General features: G+C 40.2%; 1 protein-coding gene across 3 annotated transcripts in view; it reads right to left on the bottom strand.

The window, feature by feature from the left end:
* Positions 1-19,659, bottom strand: part of whrna (whirlin a) — a 72,895-nt gene that overhangs the window by 27,537 nt on the left and 25,699 nt on the right. For all 3 annotated transcript variants that reach the window (XM_028972940.1, XM_028972938.1, XM_028972939.1), the window contains exons 3-4: positions 11,549-11,767; positions 7,824-7,949 (exon numbers count right to left, since the gene is read on the bottom strand). In XM_028972940.1, coding sequence (XP_028828773.1) covers positions 7,824-7,949; positions 11,549-11,767 — 345 coding nt within the window. The remainder of the gene's footprint in view (positions 1-7,823; positions 7,950-11,548; positions 11,768-19,659) is intronic.

Raw genomic sequence — 19,659 nt, 5'->3', positions numbered from 1 at the left:
GCCAGTGAAATCCTGGAGGGACTGATTTTATATCAAAAGGTAATGGAATTGAGTGTAGTTTAGACCACCGCAATCTCCTTGCTTTCCTTTGAATAAATATATGTTGCCTTCAACACGGTCACAAGACTCGTGAGAATATGATTCTATGTATGCAGCAGCTACATTGAAAAATTACATTTTTCGTTTGGGTTTCCCTGAGCACTCCATTCCATTTGGGACCATTTTTGTAATTTCTTTCTGTGTATATTTCCTGTGTGTGAGGCTACCTTAGACCTAACTGTCGACTTCTGCCGAACTATTAAATAAAATTAATAAATGCATCATAGATCAATCAGCCATGGAAAAGCACAAGGGAAGTTCTCCGATCCAGCGTGCCAAGCGCATGCCACAGTGCTCGCACGCACAGTCTATTGATTGGTGTTCGTTTCTCGGATTGTCGCATTGTCTTTTCTGACTAACCTTCCCAGTGGGAAAGCACTTGAAATACCTGCACACACAGTGAAACACACACACAAGCACACACACTGATAAAATCACAGGGGAGAGGTCATTAGTGCCCTGGTGAGAGGGGAATAGAACACCAAATAGAAGCCCCCTAAAGATGATATTACTAGGAGGACAATGTTTGCACACTTCTCACATGCTTATGAAAGCCATCAGTCAGGTTATGGTCATGAAAAATACTGGCCTGCAGGTAATAGAACACATTTACACTGGTGAGCTTTTTTTATTATATTTGTGCTCAGCAACAATAATAACCAAAATATACCTCAACCTCACTGACGTTTTTTATAACTATGAAAAAACTAAAAAAGGTTCATCACAATATAAGACAAGCAGCAATCAGCCAAAATATTGAAACCACATGTCTGACAATAATGTTACTTCTGGTCAAAGTCATTAGTATTCAGACAGACAGACACTGACTAAATGAAGGTTATGAGTTGTTATTGTGTTATCTGAACTAGGCTGGATGGTGTGTGTTCTTTTACTTCTCACATTGGCAGATGACTTACAATGTGTAGTTACAGGGACAGGCACAAGTAAGTAAGCCACTACCACCCGAAAGATATCAAGCATCACTTTTCCACATTTTCTTATGTTACAGCCTTATTCCTAAATGGTTTAAATGCATTTTTTCAGAATTCTACACACATTACCCCACACTGTAAAGAAAAAAGTTGGGAAAACGTACAAATTTAAGGCGACTATCTGCAATCATAATTTTTAAGTTCCCTCAATTTCCCACCCATAGTTGTGGCATAGGCGTAAACGGTTTCCTGATATTTACAACAATATTCTTTTTTTACAGTACGTAATGATGTGAAAATAGGTTTTGGTAAATTTACTAAAAATAAAAAAACTGAGAAATCACAGCCTTTACTCAATACTTTGTTGATGCACCTTTGGCAGCAATAACAGCCTCAAGTGGATTTGAATATAATGCCACGGGCATCAGCCATTTATGATGCCATCAGCCATTTTAAGATCTCTCCAGATATGTTCAATCGGATTCAAGTCTGGCTTCTGCCTGGGTCACTCAAGGATATTCAGAGTTGTCCTGAAGCCACTCCTTTGATATCTTGGCTGTGTGCTTCTGGTGGTTGTTCTGCTGAAAGGTGAACAGTCGCCCCTGTCTGAGTTCAAGAGAGCTCTGCCTCCCAGCATCATGCTGCCACCACCATGCTTCACTGTAGGGATGGGATCGGCCAAGTGACGATGGCAAACTCCAGATGGGCCTTTTACTAAAGCGTTGCTTCCGTCTGGCCACTCTACCAAACAGGCCTGATTGGTGGATTGCTGCAGACATGGTTGTCCGTCTTCACTACATATGTCAAATTTGGGCCACATGCGCAAATTTTTATTGCCCGGCAAAATGAAGTGCTGATAACACACAAACTACAGATCCCAAAATGCAGTGCACACTTTGCTGACAAACTGTGTGCCCCTCACACTGAGTTCGCATAGTGCTTTGGTGACTTTGAAGCATGAAAAAAAGATTTTTTTAACTGCTTCACGACCCACTTGCCATCAAAGTGGAAATTGCTCATGTTCATATTTCCCACTGCAGTGTAAAGATTGAGTTCGACATTATGGGATCTGTAGTGTTATCAGTTTGATGCCTCTGTTTTAGAAGGTTCTCATCTGTCCACAGAGGACCTCTGGAGCTCTTAGAGTGACCATCGAGTGACTAAGGTCTTTCTCCACCAATCACTCAGTCTAGGTGGCCAGCCAGCTCTAGGAGAAGTCCTGATGGTTTTTAACTTCTTCCAACTTCTTGCTCATTGGGACCTTCAAAGCAGCAGACATTTTTCTGTAACCTTCCCAAGTTTTGTGCCTGGAGACAATTCCTTTGACTTCATGCTTGGTTTGTACTCTGGCACAAACTGTCAACTGTGGGACCTTATGTAGATGGCGTGTGCCTTTCCAGTCAGGTCCGATCAACTGTTTTTCCACAGGTGGACTCCAATGAAGCTGCAGAAACATTCCAAGAATGATCAGCGGAAACAGGATGCACCTGAGCTCTATGTTAAGCTTCCTGGAAAAGTCTGTGAATACTGTATTGTGATTTCTCAGTTCTTTTATTTTTAATATATTTGCCAAAACCTCAAGTAAACATTTTTCACGTTGTCATTATGGGGTGTTGTGTGTTGATTTCGGAAGGGAAAAATGAATTTAATCCATTTTGGAATAAAGTGTAACCATAACAAAATGTGGAAAAAGGGATGCATTGTGAATACTTTTTGGTTGCACTGTAAATGATCTTCGTCAAGCATTTATTAAGCTGAAGTGTTTCTTTATGGCCAAATGATGAGAAAGTCATGAGTGTTGAAATGTCAATTGCCTGCCAGGGGGAAACACTGGCCTACACCATCAGAACCGCATGTTATTCCACTGCACAGCTGTTTACTGGGTCGGACATTATGGTTTTCCAGTGCTGCTCTCTTCCTCTCTTTTTTATCATTTATCTATTTCCCCCTCATAGAAGACCAGGGGGGCTTGGCATTTGTTTTTTTTCGCTTTCAACCACTCTGACATTTTCCCCTTCTTTTTTTTTCTGATGAGGCGATAGAGATGAGATATTGACCTGCCCACTATTCTTAGCACAGTGGCTATGGATAGACACACACACATACACAAAAATGTAGTTTCAAGCTTAGTAATAAGGTTTGTCCTCTTCTTAGCTCTCTCATTTTTCCCCCACCACCCTTGTCTTTCTTTTTTCAAATGTGCCCTGATATGGAAATGGTCTTGGTGTTACTTAATGACCTGTTCAATGCAGGAAGCATGTTTAACAGCCTGCTCAAAGCTCAGCAGCTGACTCTGGGTGAATGATCTTTTTATGCCAAAGCAAATTACAGTCTGGAATGAACCAGAGACAGACAGTGCTGAGACAGAGAGAGAAAGCGAGAGAGACAGCAGAATTTAATAACGTTCACTTAAATTCAAACTTTGAAGTTCTTTCTGTGTTTTAGTGTCTCTAAAACTATCAAAATGACAGCAAGTGGCAGATTGAATGGAAAGACAGAAAGATACAGGAGATAAAAGCAGCCCTTTATCAAGGAGCCATCTGTTTACTGACAGAAAGTGACAAGACAAGGAGTTTGCCACTTGAAACATCGCAGAATGCTTCAGTGGTACAGAGGCCATTTATTCTTTGTGAGAAACATTTTCCAGGTTTTACTGAGGACAAGGGACAAATGGTACCAAACAACACATCACAACAGTTTCAAACCATCCATCAATTTTCTAAAGGATGCACGGCAGATGTACTAAATTCACCCTTGGACAGGTTAATAGTCCATTGCATGGTATATACACACATCAGTACACACATTGTCCCAGGCTCTGTCTATGAATGTGTGCAGAGTGTGTCTGTGTGTACATTTTACTTTTTTCTTTCCGAAGACACCGCGGCTCTGAACCGTCCAGTTGCAGTAATGGGTCCATTAGGAATTAAAAGTCAGACCCATTAAAATCTTTACAGCTCTACAGTTTAAAAGCACCCCTCCACATTCACAGCAAGAGAGCAGCCATCCAAACACAGGATGGTTGGATGTATGGATGGATAAACTTGGTATTAGTGCATTCAGCCTATGCAGCCCTTCACTGCATTAGTCCTACTGTAGCCATCTATCTTTAGCTGCCCTTCTGTTCTCACAGTGCAGTGACTGAAAGCTGAATCCAACGGGACTGTGTAATTGAGACAGCCGTGAACAGTAATGTAATGTATTGTTGCTAAAGTATTTTAATTTGGCTAAATGTTTTACTCCACTCCATTTTAAAGTAATATTTTAATACTTTTGCACCTCAAGATTATCAGACATCTGTTATTTACTTCTGTGCAGACAAAAACGTGTCAAAATTAAGAAACACACAGCGCGTTCGTGACTTTGCTAGCCGCCTTTCTACCGAATTCATAAAATTCGCTCAGAGCGGCTGTCCATTAGGCTCAAGAGTATCTACAGGACACACAGATTTGCCCTGCATTGTTGATAAGGTGTTTTCTGTTGGGTTTATGTTTTAGCCAGCATGCTTTTCTCTTCTTCGTTTATTAAACGTCACCTTTTTCTGACAAGCATTTGTGTCTCTCCATTTTCACACCACTGTAGCATTACATAGTTACCATTTTAGTATTTCTGATTTTCTTATGATAATTTGAATAGACATTAGTGCCTGAAAAATTAATTATATTGTAGAAGAGACAAGTATGCCAAGAGTGAGATTATATCTTTTCACCTTAAGTGAGATAAATCAGTAATATAATATAATATAATGTCCTAATGTCCTAATAATAAATCACAATACTTTTACATTTGATTCTAAAGTACATTCAAGGGCAAATGTATTCATACTTTTATTGAAGTGGTAGATTAAATGGCGGACTGCTATTTTTACTCATATATTACCTCAGTAATCTCTACTTTAACTCAAGTACCTGGTTTGTGAACTTGTCCACCATGGGATTGACGTGGCATTGCATAAGACGTATACATATTGATTAAACATTTAAACAGGCCACGAAACCAGCAACACTCCTGAGAATATCTATAGTATGTGGGTGCGGGTGAGAGATTTATGGAGACAAACCAAGGAGAGGAGAGACAATATAAAAGTGTCACAAAGGTGGCTCAATCCTGGGACCCGTTTTTAAAGGTCCAAGACACACACATGCTCAAGGGAAAACAGAGAGAAATAGAGAGAGAGAAAATTCTATCATCTACGAAGAAACTCGTTACTCCATCCAATTAAAGCTCTATGGCCCATTGCAGTTATAAATACATCTCGTTTATATCTCCATTCGATTTCCTTTTTAAGTGGAGTCTCTGAAGCTAAAAGAAAAAAAACTCGGCGGATCCAGTAAAAGTCACGTAAAAAGAGACAGTCTATTTTGGACAAAAAGAATAGAGACAGTGAATAGAGTCAGTTAATGCTGTCGTGCATTAAGCAGAATGAATGTGCAAATTTCATGCTATTGAAAGGTTCCCAATGCTCTTGCCTTGAATATGAGAGAAAAAATAAAATGCAGGGGGAATATGGATGAAAGACAGTTTGGATGGAATTGGGGAGAAACAGAAAAGAGTTTATGTTGCTGGTGGCTGGCGGCTGTAATCTCTACCGTGGATTTAGGATTAAAGTCATCCATCAGAACACCACCCTGATAAATATGAGTGAGGCTGCCTCTGGTTACTGTCACACTCATTTCTTCAGAGCGGAGCTGAGTCATGGATCCCATAATGCCTTGAGATGGGGCTGTATGTTTCACAGATTCTTGTTTAAGGCTGGACAGAATGTGCATGAAATGCCTCAGTTGGTCCTCAGTCGGCATTTGTGTGCACCTGACCTCCTCAGCACATGACCTGAATCCTGGCATGACCCAACATTCTTTTGTCCCTGGCTGTGGTCTGTTACTCTTGCTTTGCGTCGATTCCATTCACACCCAAGTCGCACTCTTTTATCTTTTTGTGTGGCCATAAGAGAATGACTGGAAGAAACACACTTTGCATTAGGTGTCCTGTAAATCAGGCAACCTCCTCTGGTGGAAATTGACATCTGTCATCGGTGGCTGCGTGAACTACAGAGAGACAGACTGGTGATTGCAGCAGGGCATGATGGGACAGCAACAGTGTCCTCTTATCAAAGATTCTTATGACAAGCAGACAGGATCTGAGGTAAACATTGGTAAACAACGAATTCTCTCTCATAAAGAGGGACTGGGAGTAAGGAAGGAATAAAGAGAACAAGTGATAAAAGCTAAAGCAGTGTGGGTGGGATGAGCCTCCGGCTGTAATGACACAATCTAAACACACACTCACTTATACATGTATGAAAACAGTTACAGATGAATAATATTCATATATACACACACACAGTTCCTGTATATGGTAAGTGGACACCATTTATGATATGTGTGCGTATGCATGTAGTGAAAGTTGTTTCTGTCATTGTGATACACAGCAAGCACAGCACACGGTGCATACAACAAAATGTGTCCTTCGCATTTAACCCATCACCCTTAGCGAGCACTGGGTAGCTATGAAAGGCGGAGCAATGCTTTGGGACAGTACTTTGCGGTTCCTTAACCACTATGCCACCACTGCTCCATGTGTGTGTGTCTCTGTTTGTATTGATGTATCGCTCTGCTTCAGATGACTGCTGTTATGTGGTTCCTGTCTACATCCTTCACATCTTCATCTCTCTCCCTCTCTCTCTCTCTCTCTCTTTGACACACAAACTCACACATTGCCCTGCCCAGCTCATCTCTCTCTTTGTGCTCCATCTGCATCTTGCTACTTTCCCCTTCCAATATGAGTCACCTGGACAGTCTACAGCCTCTGGTGCAGAGCAATATAGCAAAAATCATAAGAGTTATGCTAATAGATCCTTTCACCATATATACATACATATCTTAAAATACTTCAGAGTGATCAAATGAAAAAAAGTACACAGATATTTGAAAACTTTATTTTGTGGCAATAATACATTTATTTATTATTCAAACTGTACACATTCTGTTCACCATCAATCAGCCGAGAGTTTAGAGACAGTTTACAGGATATTTAGTGAATGTTTGTGCAGAGGATTAGGGTTACAGTTAGGATTATAATTTGTTGTTGAAAATCAGTTAATGCACTGATTCATAGAAGCCATCTCAGAAGTTACTGATAGTTTACACATGACCGGCATAAAAGAGAATCAATGAAAGAACCAGTCTTTAATGCACAACCAGTGTAGATAATCCTCCTTAGTAAACAGCCATGAAAGAGCTCTCGCTCATCTTTTTGTCTTTTCTGAATAATAGAATGAAATAGGAGTTCTAGACCTTCTCTTTTGGCAAGTTAGTATAGTTACATATAGTATTCCACTACAAAATTAATAGTGCATTAATTCAGAATATTGAGAAGGCTTGTCTACATGTGATGTTTTCAAACCAGTCAGAATCAAGTACTGGTCTGATGCTAAAATCACACAGTTTACACAGCTTTCAAAAATAACCACTATATTAATCTTTCCAAGACTAAATAAAAGCTTTTCTTCATTTGTATATGTAACGTAAATGTAAACCAAATGTAAGTGAAATGATAGACGGCTTCATGCTGTAATATTCCTGTACATATGTTTACCAAAGCAGTGTTGTGGATTTAAAATTTGAGTGTTTTCAGCCCCACATGCCTCATTTTGAGTTCATACTGTATAAAAGAAGGATTTTAAATCCAGGAATGAGTAATCCAAGGGAGAAGATCAAAGCGGGAGAGGCAATGTGTAGGATAGATAGCACTGAAATTGGAGTAAGAAGAGAAGAAAGGCTTTTTTTTCTTTACCTTGAGACCTCCAAACTCAGCAGCTGACCCCCGGTCCACTCCTGTGATGTAAATCCCAAGGTTGTACTCAGCCCCTCCACGGATCATCAACCCAAGAGAGCGTCCGTCATCCAAAACCAGATTGACCTGAAGTAACATATAAACAGAAGCACACATTAGACTGACCAAATACAGTGATTCTAAAGCTGACTAAACCTGCCACTGTGAACTGAGTCATTCATCATTCTTATTTGGTTCGATTGTGGTTAACAGAACCTGCATAGAAGGCCTACTTCCAATGTGCAGGCAAAGCCCCTTTTCAACACTCGTCTCAGAAAACATTTCATTAGAACTGCAGGAAGCAGTCAGCATCAGTCACTAGGCTTAACAAATGCTTACTCCATCCTTCTCCTTTTCACTAAATTCTCAAGGCTGTTAGTGTCGGCCGTGCTATTTCAGTGCATGAGATTGGGTGTTTATATATATATATATAACACACACACACACACACATATATATATATATATTACACATGACATTCCATGTAAATGAACAGTATGTTGCTCTAATTACCTTGTTATTAGACTAATCTGTACACACTAATAGTCTTACCTAATGTACAGAGAGCCATTTAAAATGATTCGGTTTCATAACATTTGTTATTATATCCACTAAAGTCACTGACTGCAGATGTCACTAATGCAGCTAAATCGGTGGTCGGTGGCCGGGTCTCACGGCTCAGGAGCTTCTCAGCCATGTCATTGCCTGTTTTAAAAACAATGAGCTGCCTGCAGAAAGATTTTAGCTGCTCATAAGTATGTATGTGTGTGTGTGTGTGTGTGTGTGGGGGGGGGGGGGGGGGGGGGGGGGGTTGTGCAGTATGCACTCAGAACGTGTTGGTGCAGCTAGCGTGTGACACAAACAGCATCAGGGATTCAGTGAGGCAGGCAGCCTACCTCATCATTGGCAAAAGATCAATAAAGAACTCTATCACACATGCGCACACACACTGACACACACACACACAGCCCAGAGGTAAAAGCACGCAGTAAACATCATCAACCCAGGCTGTGGGCCAGCTAGCATTGTGTAGGCCAATAGGAAAAAGTTAAGCCAGCTGTCTTCAAAAGGTCATGCAGAGAGAGGTGGCGGGTTTGAGCTGCTTTGCTGGCACTGCTGCGCGAACTGTTCATTATTCTCAGAAAGTATGTGTAGTTATCAGCCAGGGGTGAGGGCTGAGTGAACCGATTTCAAGCCTGGTTGCTCTGCACAGTCACCTGGAGTCTCATTTGACCATCGGCATTTATTTGAATTCCTGTCCAAATTGTATTTTATCCCCTCCACAAGTCTGACCGGCTGGTGGGCGTGTTAATCAGACTACCGCTGGGGAGCAGTTTTGCTGCGCTAAGCAGAGACGAAGGGTCTCCACTGCTGCTTCAGCCATGGGCTATGAAAGCCTGTGTGTGTGTGTGTGTGTGTGTGTGTGTGTGTGTGTGTTTGTGTGCATCACTTAAAAAGCTGATTACAGAGAACACAAGCAGCTGAACACACAATCACAACATACAGCATTTACCACCCATGGTAGAAGAATTGGAAGGGGGGGGGTTGATAAAAAAAAAAGACAAGAAAATACACAGAAACTGTGAAGATGTTGAGGAAAGCACAACAGAAGGAGAACACAGATGATTCTGACACAGAAATAAAAGAGCAAAGAAAGTAAGTTTTGGGGGGAAATGGGGGTCAAAAGATGTGAAGCACTGGGTGACAGGATAAACAACTGGCCAAGGAGAAAAATGTGAACACATCAGTACTTTACGTAGCCCTGTCAAGATGGACACACTCTGGTTCTCTGTCTCGCTCTCTACCCCTCCCATTCTGCACCATTACATTGACACACAGCTTTAGCAGTAGCAGATCATTTCATTAGAAACTGTTATTGCACCTAACTGAATGATGTCCTGAAAGCTCTAATAGGTAATGAATGATCCTGAAGGGACAGTAAGAATAATTTTTTATTAGATTCCAGCGGGGCTGTGCTCTGGTTTACATTAAAACCCCCTCAACACTCTTTAGACCCATTAGTGGGTCTACCCGTGGTGACTACCCGTTCTAAGCTTTACACAATTTCTATACGAATAAAGTGGTTCCTGTTTTCAGTTCCAAATATTTGCATACTAACTTTAACAAAAATAAAATACATTAAATACACTATTTTGTTGATCTATGATCAAGATTAATACAACCTCAAAATATTTTTTTCTAGACTCGGTTGCCTCTGATCAAATATTTAAATGCAATGTGTGTGTGTGTGTGTGTGTGTGTGTGTGTGTGTGTGTGTGTATATATATATATATATATTTTTTTTTTTTTTATTTAGCATTCAGCACTCTTGTTAGTGTTAAATGAAACAATGCAAAACTTTATTTATCTGCTTTTGAAATGTTACCCTGCTTGTCCCACTCTTAAATATTCGCCATTCAGACTATCTAATGAAGTAATGAAATATGAGAGGGCAGACATGGAATGTTACTGGAATGTTTTAAGAAAACCCATCATAAACCTACACATAACAATAACACTGTGCCATACCCACATAGGAGACAGGTTTTTTTTTTTTTTTACACCAACAGAAGAACGCGGATGATCATCTGAGTTTAGGTGAAATCATCTGAGTTTAGATGAAAGGCCGGCCCTTTGAGCAACAAGGGGCCAGGATAAGAGATGTCAGAGATTAGATTTGGTTGACAGAGGACAAGAGCATCAGAAGACAGCTTAGGAACAGAATTGCACAATCATTCACCACAAACCACAGGCTGCTGCTGCTGCAGACCCTCTTTAAGTGAGTGTATTGTAATAACTGGCTTAAACGGCAAGTGAATTGAGTAGGTGGACAGCAGGTGTAATCTTGGGTCTTTCTTAAAAATGTCTAAAAGTCTAAACTTAAGCCTTTAAATGCATGAGTTATGTTGAACCACAGACTATAATCTTCTTTCTGAGAGGTTCTTTCAAATGTCCTCTCATATGCTGATCCCTAAATAGGACATACACAAAAAAAAAAGCAAAGTCAGAGGATGTAAAGCAAGTTTTAGCATATGGACACATTAGTAAATGGATAATCATAGGAATTTTGGTGAAAAAAACAAGTGTAGCTTGTGGCCATGAGACAGGGGTTGAGTCTGCAACTGAAGCTCAAAACAGACAGATGGAGGAAAAAGCCATCAGAAATGTATGACATATGGTTACTTAAGTCGGCATTTGTCAATTTGGACAGTTGACTTGAGCTTGTTTGGGGGGGAAAAATGGAAAAAGGCTTTGGCTATGCAGCCAGCAGTCCACCTACACTCAGGCAAGTAAAAAAAAAAAAAAAGTTCACTTGGACTGCCCTTCCATGTGTTTATTCCATGCAGTTAAAAACATTAATAATTTATATATACAGATATATACATCAAGTTTTAACACTCTCTGTTACCACTCATGTTTACCACAAAAATGTCATGAGATGAAAATGTGTGTGCAGTGGCTGTCGGACTAATGACTGGCAGCCCGGTGTGAACTGAGGGTTTAATAAGCTCCCACCAGAAGAAACCAGACTGAGCGGAGACAAACGTATATGACGATGATTTAAAAGTAAAAGATAATTTAATGAAATGATGACTTGATGATTTCAAAATAACCAAGGGACGCTGTTAAGGTCAGATCAGTAAAGCAGACTTGAAAAGGGGTTGGATTGATGTATAAAGATTTACCTTCTTCTCATCTCCATCCTGCAGCAGCTGCATGTGACTACGTCTCTGGCTGTCATTGCGGCGAAGAGTTGCACTGCGCTGTTCTCGCAGGTCAGGTGGGGGCGACACGCTCCGGCCATGAGGGTCCACCCATGTGTAGATGTGATTTGTGATATAACCACCTGGGATGCGGCCCACAGAGCGGACTGACATAGACAGCTTTTTACTGCCCTTCAGCACCTGACAAAGAGAAGAATAAAAGGTGAAAAAACAAGAATTTGCATTAAAGTGAAAGTGAGTGAAAGTGAAGTGACTGTCATTGTGATAAACAGCACAGCACACAGTGCACACAACTAAATGTGTCCTCTGCTTTTAACCATCACCCTTGGTGAGCAGTGGGCAGCCATGACAGGCACCCAGGGAGCAGTGTGTGGGGATGGTGAAGAAGGAACTAAGGAAACAATTAAACATTCAGGGCCCACACTTTTTGTCCCAGATACCCACTGCATGCATTTTCTGGCAGTGGAATAATTTATTCTGTTACAATAAACAAAAAGTAGAATACAAAATAAATAAATGTGCATGTAAGCTGTAGTGCTGTACATTTTTCTGAAGTACTTCTGAGTACTTCTACTAATTTGTCAATTACTTTTTGCACTTAAAATGTGCAGATTTTTTATGTATGTGAACAAAATATCAACATGAATATTGTTCATAATTGACTATCATCTAGATTTGAGCATGTGAAGTAGAAACATGCCCTAGTACATAGTCATATGTCTTTCACGCATTACAAAAAATATCATAGTCACAGTCAGAAAAAGGGAAGTCCTGTGAGCTGAAAATACAGGATGCCCTGGCTGAAAAACTATTCTTGGCAATGGGTGAGTTTTCATTTTTCCTTGTTTTGTTCAGCAGATTGGAAATTTAGTAACATACAGTAATAATCCATTGAATCCATGGTGCTGATCCATCAAGCGTTATCAAAAAAAACCACAAAATTTTAAACACACTTCAACTGGAAAGCACACCCCTTAATTCCACTCATTCACTCACATAAAGGCCTGCAGTGTGTTATAAGATAAGAGAGTGTGTTCACAAGTGGCAGCCTGACTATGTAATGTCCTGTCACTCAGTACCAGATGTGACTAGTCCCCCTCGGCTCTGAGAGATGCAAACTGGGTGTGAAATCAAATTCAGTGATGGTGTGCACACACCCACCCACATTCTTGCCATAGGCACATTTGGCACGATTCATTCTATCGTTGTAAATACACACACTTGCAGGCACATGCACACAGACACACACACACACACACACACACACACACACCATCCATCCATTCTGCACCACATATTACAGGAGAGTGACAGAATGCATCTTGCTTGACTGGCTAAATTTACTAGAGTCAGGGCACAGCACATTCGGTCCTTTTCACTACACGATGCACAAGGTAGAAGGGGAGACACCATGCAAGGCAGTTACTGAAAAACTAACTGCTGCAAACTTGAATATAGTTACTATTTCTTTTTCTTCTTCTTATTATTATTATTATTACTGGAGTCAAGTGAAACCAAAATGAATAGATGAGGGGCGGTTAGAAATGGACAAGAGGGAGAGGACATCCAAACCTGTTCACTGACGTATTGACCGTGTCAACAAAGATAAAGTTGTATAATGAAACCAACAATAACTCTTATTTCACTACTGAAACAAACAAATTTGGGGTGGTAGTAGCCTAGTGGGTAACACACTCGCCTATGAACCAGAAGACCCAGGTTCAAATCCCGCTTACTACCATTGTGTCCCTGAGCAAGACACTTATCCCTAAGTTGCTCCAGGGGGGACTGTCCCTGTAACTACTGATTGTAATTAGCTCTGGATAAGCGCGTCTGATAAATGCCGTAAATGTAAATTTGGAGATAAACAGAAAATACAGACAAAGCAAAAAAACACAGATCAGCATTTGTGGATTGTGTACATGTGGTTGTTGTGTGTGTGTCTTTGTATGTGAAGATATTTAAAAAAGTGTGTAGAGCTGAGTATGGTCATGCTCATTGGCATTTAAACAAGTGTATGTGTGCGTGTGTGCATAAGCCTCTATAATAATCAATAGAGCTCTCCTGGCAATTTCACAACCAAATCAATCATGACACTGCTTTCAGGACATAGGAAAAAAAAACTGGCACAGCCGTAAACTTACAACTATTACTCCATGGCACATAAACCCCAATGAGTGTTTGTTGTGCTTATGTGTTACTCAGCTGGGGTTACCAGTGCACATGCGGGAGCGTGCACGTGTACAGGCCTGCAAACTCCAAAGCTGCCCCTGGCATCTCTTCCTCCAGCACTTCGATTTGAGCCACTACCTCCTATCACCAGATTAATGAAGCTTTAAAACACTGTCATGGATTCTGGTGATTAATCACAGAGCATCTGCACACAAATAACACCACCGGAACCTGCCAAAACCATTGAAGCATCCGCTGCCCTTGTTTTCTCTTTCTGTCTTAGTTTTTGTCCCATCCATCTGTCCGTATTTAGCACGCTGTTCAATAACATCACGAACATCAATTTGATCTGTTCAACTTTTTTGAAGTATTTAGCCAATGAAATCTAAAAGATCTATAATCAACACTTGCCTTTGAGCTTACTTGTACCAAAATCTATGCCTGTAAATGCAATATCAAATGTCTGTTTTTGAAATTGCACTTTCCACAGTCCCTCACATATGGCCTAGCAGATAAGGAAACGGACCCATAACCGGTTCGAATCCAGAGCCACCAAGGAGCACCACTGAGGTGCCACTGAGCAAAGCACCGTACCAACACACTGCCCCCCGGGCACCTGTCACGGCTGCCCACTGCTCACCAAGGGTGATGGTTAAAAGCAGAGGACACATTTTGTTGTGTCACCGTGTGCTGTTCTTCACTTTCAAATCAGTCATTCAAAAAACGTTTTCAACACCTGCCCCTGAATGACACTTCAACACAAACTGTGTTTTAGATCAACTTCAGCAAGCACACAAGCTGCTACAAGGCATAGAGCAGAATTTTTTAAATCAAATTCAAGCCTCCAGAATTATTAAGTATTCAGACCAACGGAACACCACTTTCTCACTCCACTTGGTAGGGACATATGTGTACTGTGTTGGTAAGAAATAATCAGCTTACATTATAGACAGACATATACTTTCCCCATGAATGAGCCCAAAACAGCCACAGACACTTGCCACTAGAAAAGGGCCAGAATGCCTCGTCTAAATCACATATGGAAAAAACTGTCAGTCTCCCTACTTATTTCATGCAATATTTTTTCTGTCTTCCACAGTTGAGGTGTACATACAATGAAATCTCTCCATTCTTTAGAAGTGAGAAAACGTCCACACCGTATGCAACATATTTTGCATTGATTAATGAGTTCCGATAATATTTCTAATATTGTATTTGTGTTCCTATTGTTTATTTTTAAAAATGCAGATACTATGCAGCATTGACATTTAATTTTCCATGCATAAATTGACACACACACACAAAAACACATAAATGTGTACAATAGTGTATTTAGATCAACCACAAATACGACAAAAAACAAGGTGTTCTCATTGAAAATCTTCACTGTGTACCTCATGTTGCTTTTAACAGCAGGCTATCAGCAAATCAATTACAGCTTTTGTCCCTAATGATATGGTCACACTATCACCTGCTCAGATTTGAGCTTGGGGACATGCTGAATTTTGTTTTAATTATCAGTGCGTAGATCAAGGTGGTTTTAACCCATGAAAAATTAGGTAGCACATTCTGGACTGCGCTGTAGGAAATGAACCAGCCAAAACTCAACGAGCCAAAATTTTAAGTCAGGTACCTATAACAAACATTGCAGATGATGTGATTTTCTTCCCAGAATCCAGCAAGACATCCAAGATACTACATACATCATTAGGCATGTGTGCTAATTAGTTGAGGCTTTGCATGAAAACCCTGGACCATGGGGACATGCCTGAAACCCTTCTGCACAACAACCCTTGGAAGAAGGTCTTTAAGTATCCCACAAAGCCCACATTGTCTCAGTCATTCACTTACTCTGAAGCCTAAACAACACTCTATACTGCCCCTATAGCCTCACCAGCGCAAGTTCTTATTTATCTTCATCCCAGAAATGACACTACACCTTCTAGCCGGTTACTGTTTAAAGTCTTTCTTTTCAACTGTGTATAAATTGCATTCTGTGTGTTTTCTTAAGAAGGTAATGCAAGACGCACAAACCTTACCACACCCCTATGCACACAGATGCCTTTACAGGATATTAGAGTAAATGTGTTCTGTTTTGTAAGTAACTTTGGAAATTGTGGTGTTCCTTTATACACATAATTTGTGAATTCACAGAACAAATCAGTTCAGGATTGTTGTGCCCCTCAAATAGTAAGAAACATACATTGTCTTTTATCCTGAAAGACAAGACAAGGTATCATTGTTGCAATGATGTGGCCTGCACAGCAGGGCTTTGAAAGATAAGGATTGCATTGATTATCCATTTGCATCACATTCCTCAATACCTTGCTACTTGATGAGGGGGTGTAGAGACAAAAAGAAACCCGTTGCCATGGGAATAGATGGGGTGATAAAATATTATAAATATATGCGTAAGATATGGGCCTCGTTCTCCTCAGACGAGTTCAAAAATGTAAAATCCAAGTCCAAAGAAACAATGATTAAAGATTAATGTACATGTTGACAGAGTATCTATTGAAGACACAGATAGACACATACTGATGATGTTAATATAGCATGTGGATGGAATGAAACTGACAATAAAAAGGAAGTCAATACTTAATATACGTTTCCAGTGTGTATTTTGTCCCTTATCTGAACATATCTCAAAGAAAAGGTGAATTAGCAGCTGTAAAGAGTACTGGCAGGTCTCTCACTATTAATGTTAGGGGAACACAGGATGGCTCTTAGCCCCTCCACAGGTGAATTGAAAGGGTTCTATTTTTAAACCATCAGCACTATGAGTTCATTAGCTTGTGGGTGAGACTCTGAAGGCACCAGTCAGTCTCTGTGGAAGACTGTTCACCGGTATTTCCAAAAGCACACATTTTAACTGCTGTATCAAATGCCATTCCTGAATCAGGCACAATTCCATGGGGTCTTTAAAATTAGACAACAAAACATTAAATAATTAATGTCTACAGGACTGCACTCTAGTCCTTATAAGAAGGTTTCACTTTGGTCTTTACCTGTATAGACATAGAAAAAAAAGAAAAACAAACCAACAAAAAAGCCAGTAATTTTTGGTTGTGCATTGTCAAACAATATAAGGGAACTGAAGAGAAAATTAGGGCAGAATGTACTGTAAAAAAAATTAAGTGTTGGAGTGTGTTTTAAAGCGGCACTATGTATTGGAAGGTTGCTGGTTCGAATCCCGAGCTGCCAAGGTGCCACTGAGCAAAGTACCGTCCCCACACACTGCTCCCCGGGCACCTGTCATGGGTGCCCGCTGCTTACCAAGGGTGATGGTTAAAAGCAGAGGACACATTTTGTTGTGTCACCATGTGCGGTGTATCACAATGACAATCACTTCACTTTTCTATACTAGACAGGAGAATTCCATGACACAGCTACAATAGCAAGATCAATATCCCCTGTATCTTTGTTTCCCTCTAGTATAAATTACTCAACATCCCTCACACACAGGCTAGTCAAAAAGGAAAAACCAGCAACAATCCAACAGCAGAGTACATTTACATCGCTGCCAATATTCTGAAAGATTCATCCCTGTTTCATAGTGATTTGTCGTTTTTCTCCATACCTGCCAACATTCTGGTTTACCCAGGACTCCAACTCTCCTAGGGCCATGTTTCAACCTTTGAAGAATAGTCATACTGAAATCCGTCTGAGATCCTTATTATATTGTAAAAACTGGGGAGAGTGGAGTAAAAAACTCTCTCTCTACACACAAAAGCAGTGTATTCAAACCACTCCAACTTGATATTACCTGGCAGAAAGAGGCATGGCACAATAGAGGTTAAAAGGATGAACAGTTTCTAATTTATTAACCCCAGTAGATTATTATTGCAGTTACATGTAAATTTTGTGTGTAAAAAGGTACCAATGTTACAGAGAAAAACCAAAATGAAAAACAGGAAGAAAAGATAGAGAAAGACAGCACAGCCTGAACCAAGTTTCAGAGACATCACCTGATCCAGGAGAAAAATGGGAGGAGAGAAAAGACTCGAAAGCCGGAAAGTCCGGTTTCGATGGAAAAGCAGCTGAGAAAGAAAGTGAAGTCCCGCTACCACACGTGAACAATTCTTTATACACCTGACCTACAGGAAGCTGTCACAGACCAATCAGAACCTGTTGTTTCTGACGTCACAGCCCCGGTGCCTCCCGTCTGGGGAAGACAAAAAGAGCAGGCGGTCCCGACGGCCGGTGCCTCACACCTTTGGCTTGGGGGAGTGCCGCCAAGTGCTGCAATGCCGTTCAACAAAGACATGTAAAACAGAGGTGTTGAATCTCCATGCACAACAAAAGCAAGAATGGTCATGGCTCAGTGACGTCTCATCTTACAATATTATGTTTGACTGAATTTGCCAGATTATTTGTGAATCACAATCCAGACACACAAGCCACACATATACAGTGTCAGTGCCTGAGAATGTAAATCATTCTTTGTTTTTATTCTTTTTATGCATCATGTTCATGCAGTTAATGCAGGAATGCCGGAGAAAAACTTTTTCCACACTGAGACATGTCCGCGGTGCTGGGAAAAATAATAGCACTGTAACTATTTCAATTAATACATAAAAAATATGATTACTTATGTAACCTGACAGTGTTCAATGTCCGGACCAGCAACTCGTCACATTCAACTTACGACGTCCACTTCACAGTGATTTTTATAGGCACTAAGCGCCAATTAACTGTCAGAAATACCACTCCCATGATTCCCGCTACACCACTATTATAAACTTTAACTAAAAACGTAATCATTAATCTTTCAATAAGTACCTGTAGGTTAATGAAACCTGTGTTTAGAGTACATAAAATGGATTACAACTGGTATTTTTATAATTAAATTATGTAATGTCAAAAATTGTATGCCCGGTATGTCTGAGTAGAAAATAAATTATTGCATACTTTTCACAATCCTGTGTTATCATCATTAGAGTTCCACAAATCTTATATGGAAATGCAGCTACTGTCAACAAAATGGAGACCCAATGGAGCTCAGCAAATTCTGTAAAGTTGTCCAAAAGCCATTTAGATATTGTTACATTAATCTATAAAGGAAAAGCAAAATATCCTTATTTTTCCTGAGTGTCACGTGTCAAATGCAGAGATTAATTTTGGGCACCTGCACAGTTTGGTTTACAAAAATTTCATTTTAACCTGAATTTTAACCTGTCAACAGCAAAATTAATTTTGTTCACAGAATGCATTTGGCCATTGACAGAGTGCATATTGTCAATGACATAAATAACTTTTGTTTACATGGTATATTTGTCACTGTAGGGAAATGTGACATATGTGGCTATGCTGTTTCCCAGGATTATGGGCATTTTCTTCTTTGTTCAGGACTTTAGGCTGGAGTTGGGAAGATGACATGAATGCAGATTTTTTTCAATGTGTGTGTTGTGTTGTGTTGTGTAATAAGGTACTGGTAGTGTCCAAGAACTGAGATAAAATCTTACTGCCAGAATCCCCCAAAGCAGCTGGCCTCCCATATGATATGGAAACATTTTATCATTATCTCTCATTTTAACTCAATCCCATCTTCCAAATGAATGCTCTTTTTTCTATGCACCCTTGTTCTTCCCTTTCTCTCCAATGTTCTATCAATTCCTACCTCACTGGCCTTTAAAAGTCAAGTGTATTTTCATTCTGTCAGTTTGGATCACCTGCAATTCAGTTCCATTTGAATGAATTCTGGATATTTTGTTGGAAGGTCATAGTGAAAAGAATGAAATATTTGCTTTGCATAAACCACTGCAGAGAAAGCAGCAGAATCCAGTAATCAACAATGCATTCATCAACATCAGGAAAAAATCAATCCCCTGCAATGAACTGCACTTCATTTTCCACTGTCAGGTTTGTCTCTTTTAATCTGCAGATGCGTCTTGAGCTCC

The sequence above is a fragment of the Denticeps clupeoides genome, chromosome 3 (genome assembly GCF_900700375.1).
Source record: "Denticeps clupeoides chromosome 3, fDenClu1.1, whole genome shotgun sequence".
NCBI lineage: Eukaryota > Metazoa > Chordata > Actinopteri > Clupeiformes > Denticipitidae > Denticeps > Denticeps clupeoides.
This window is presented reverse-complemented; position numbering and strand designations above follow the sequence as displayed.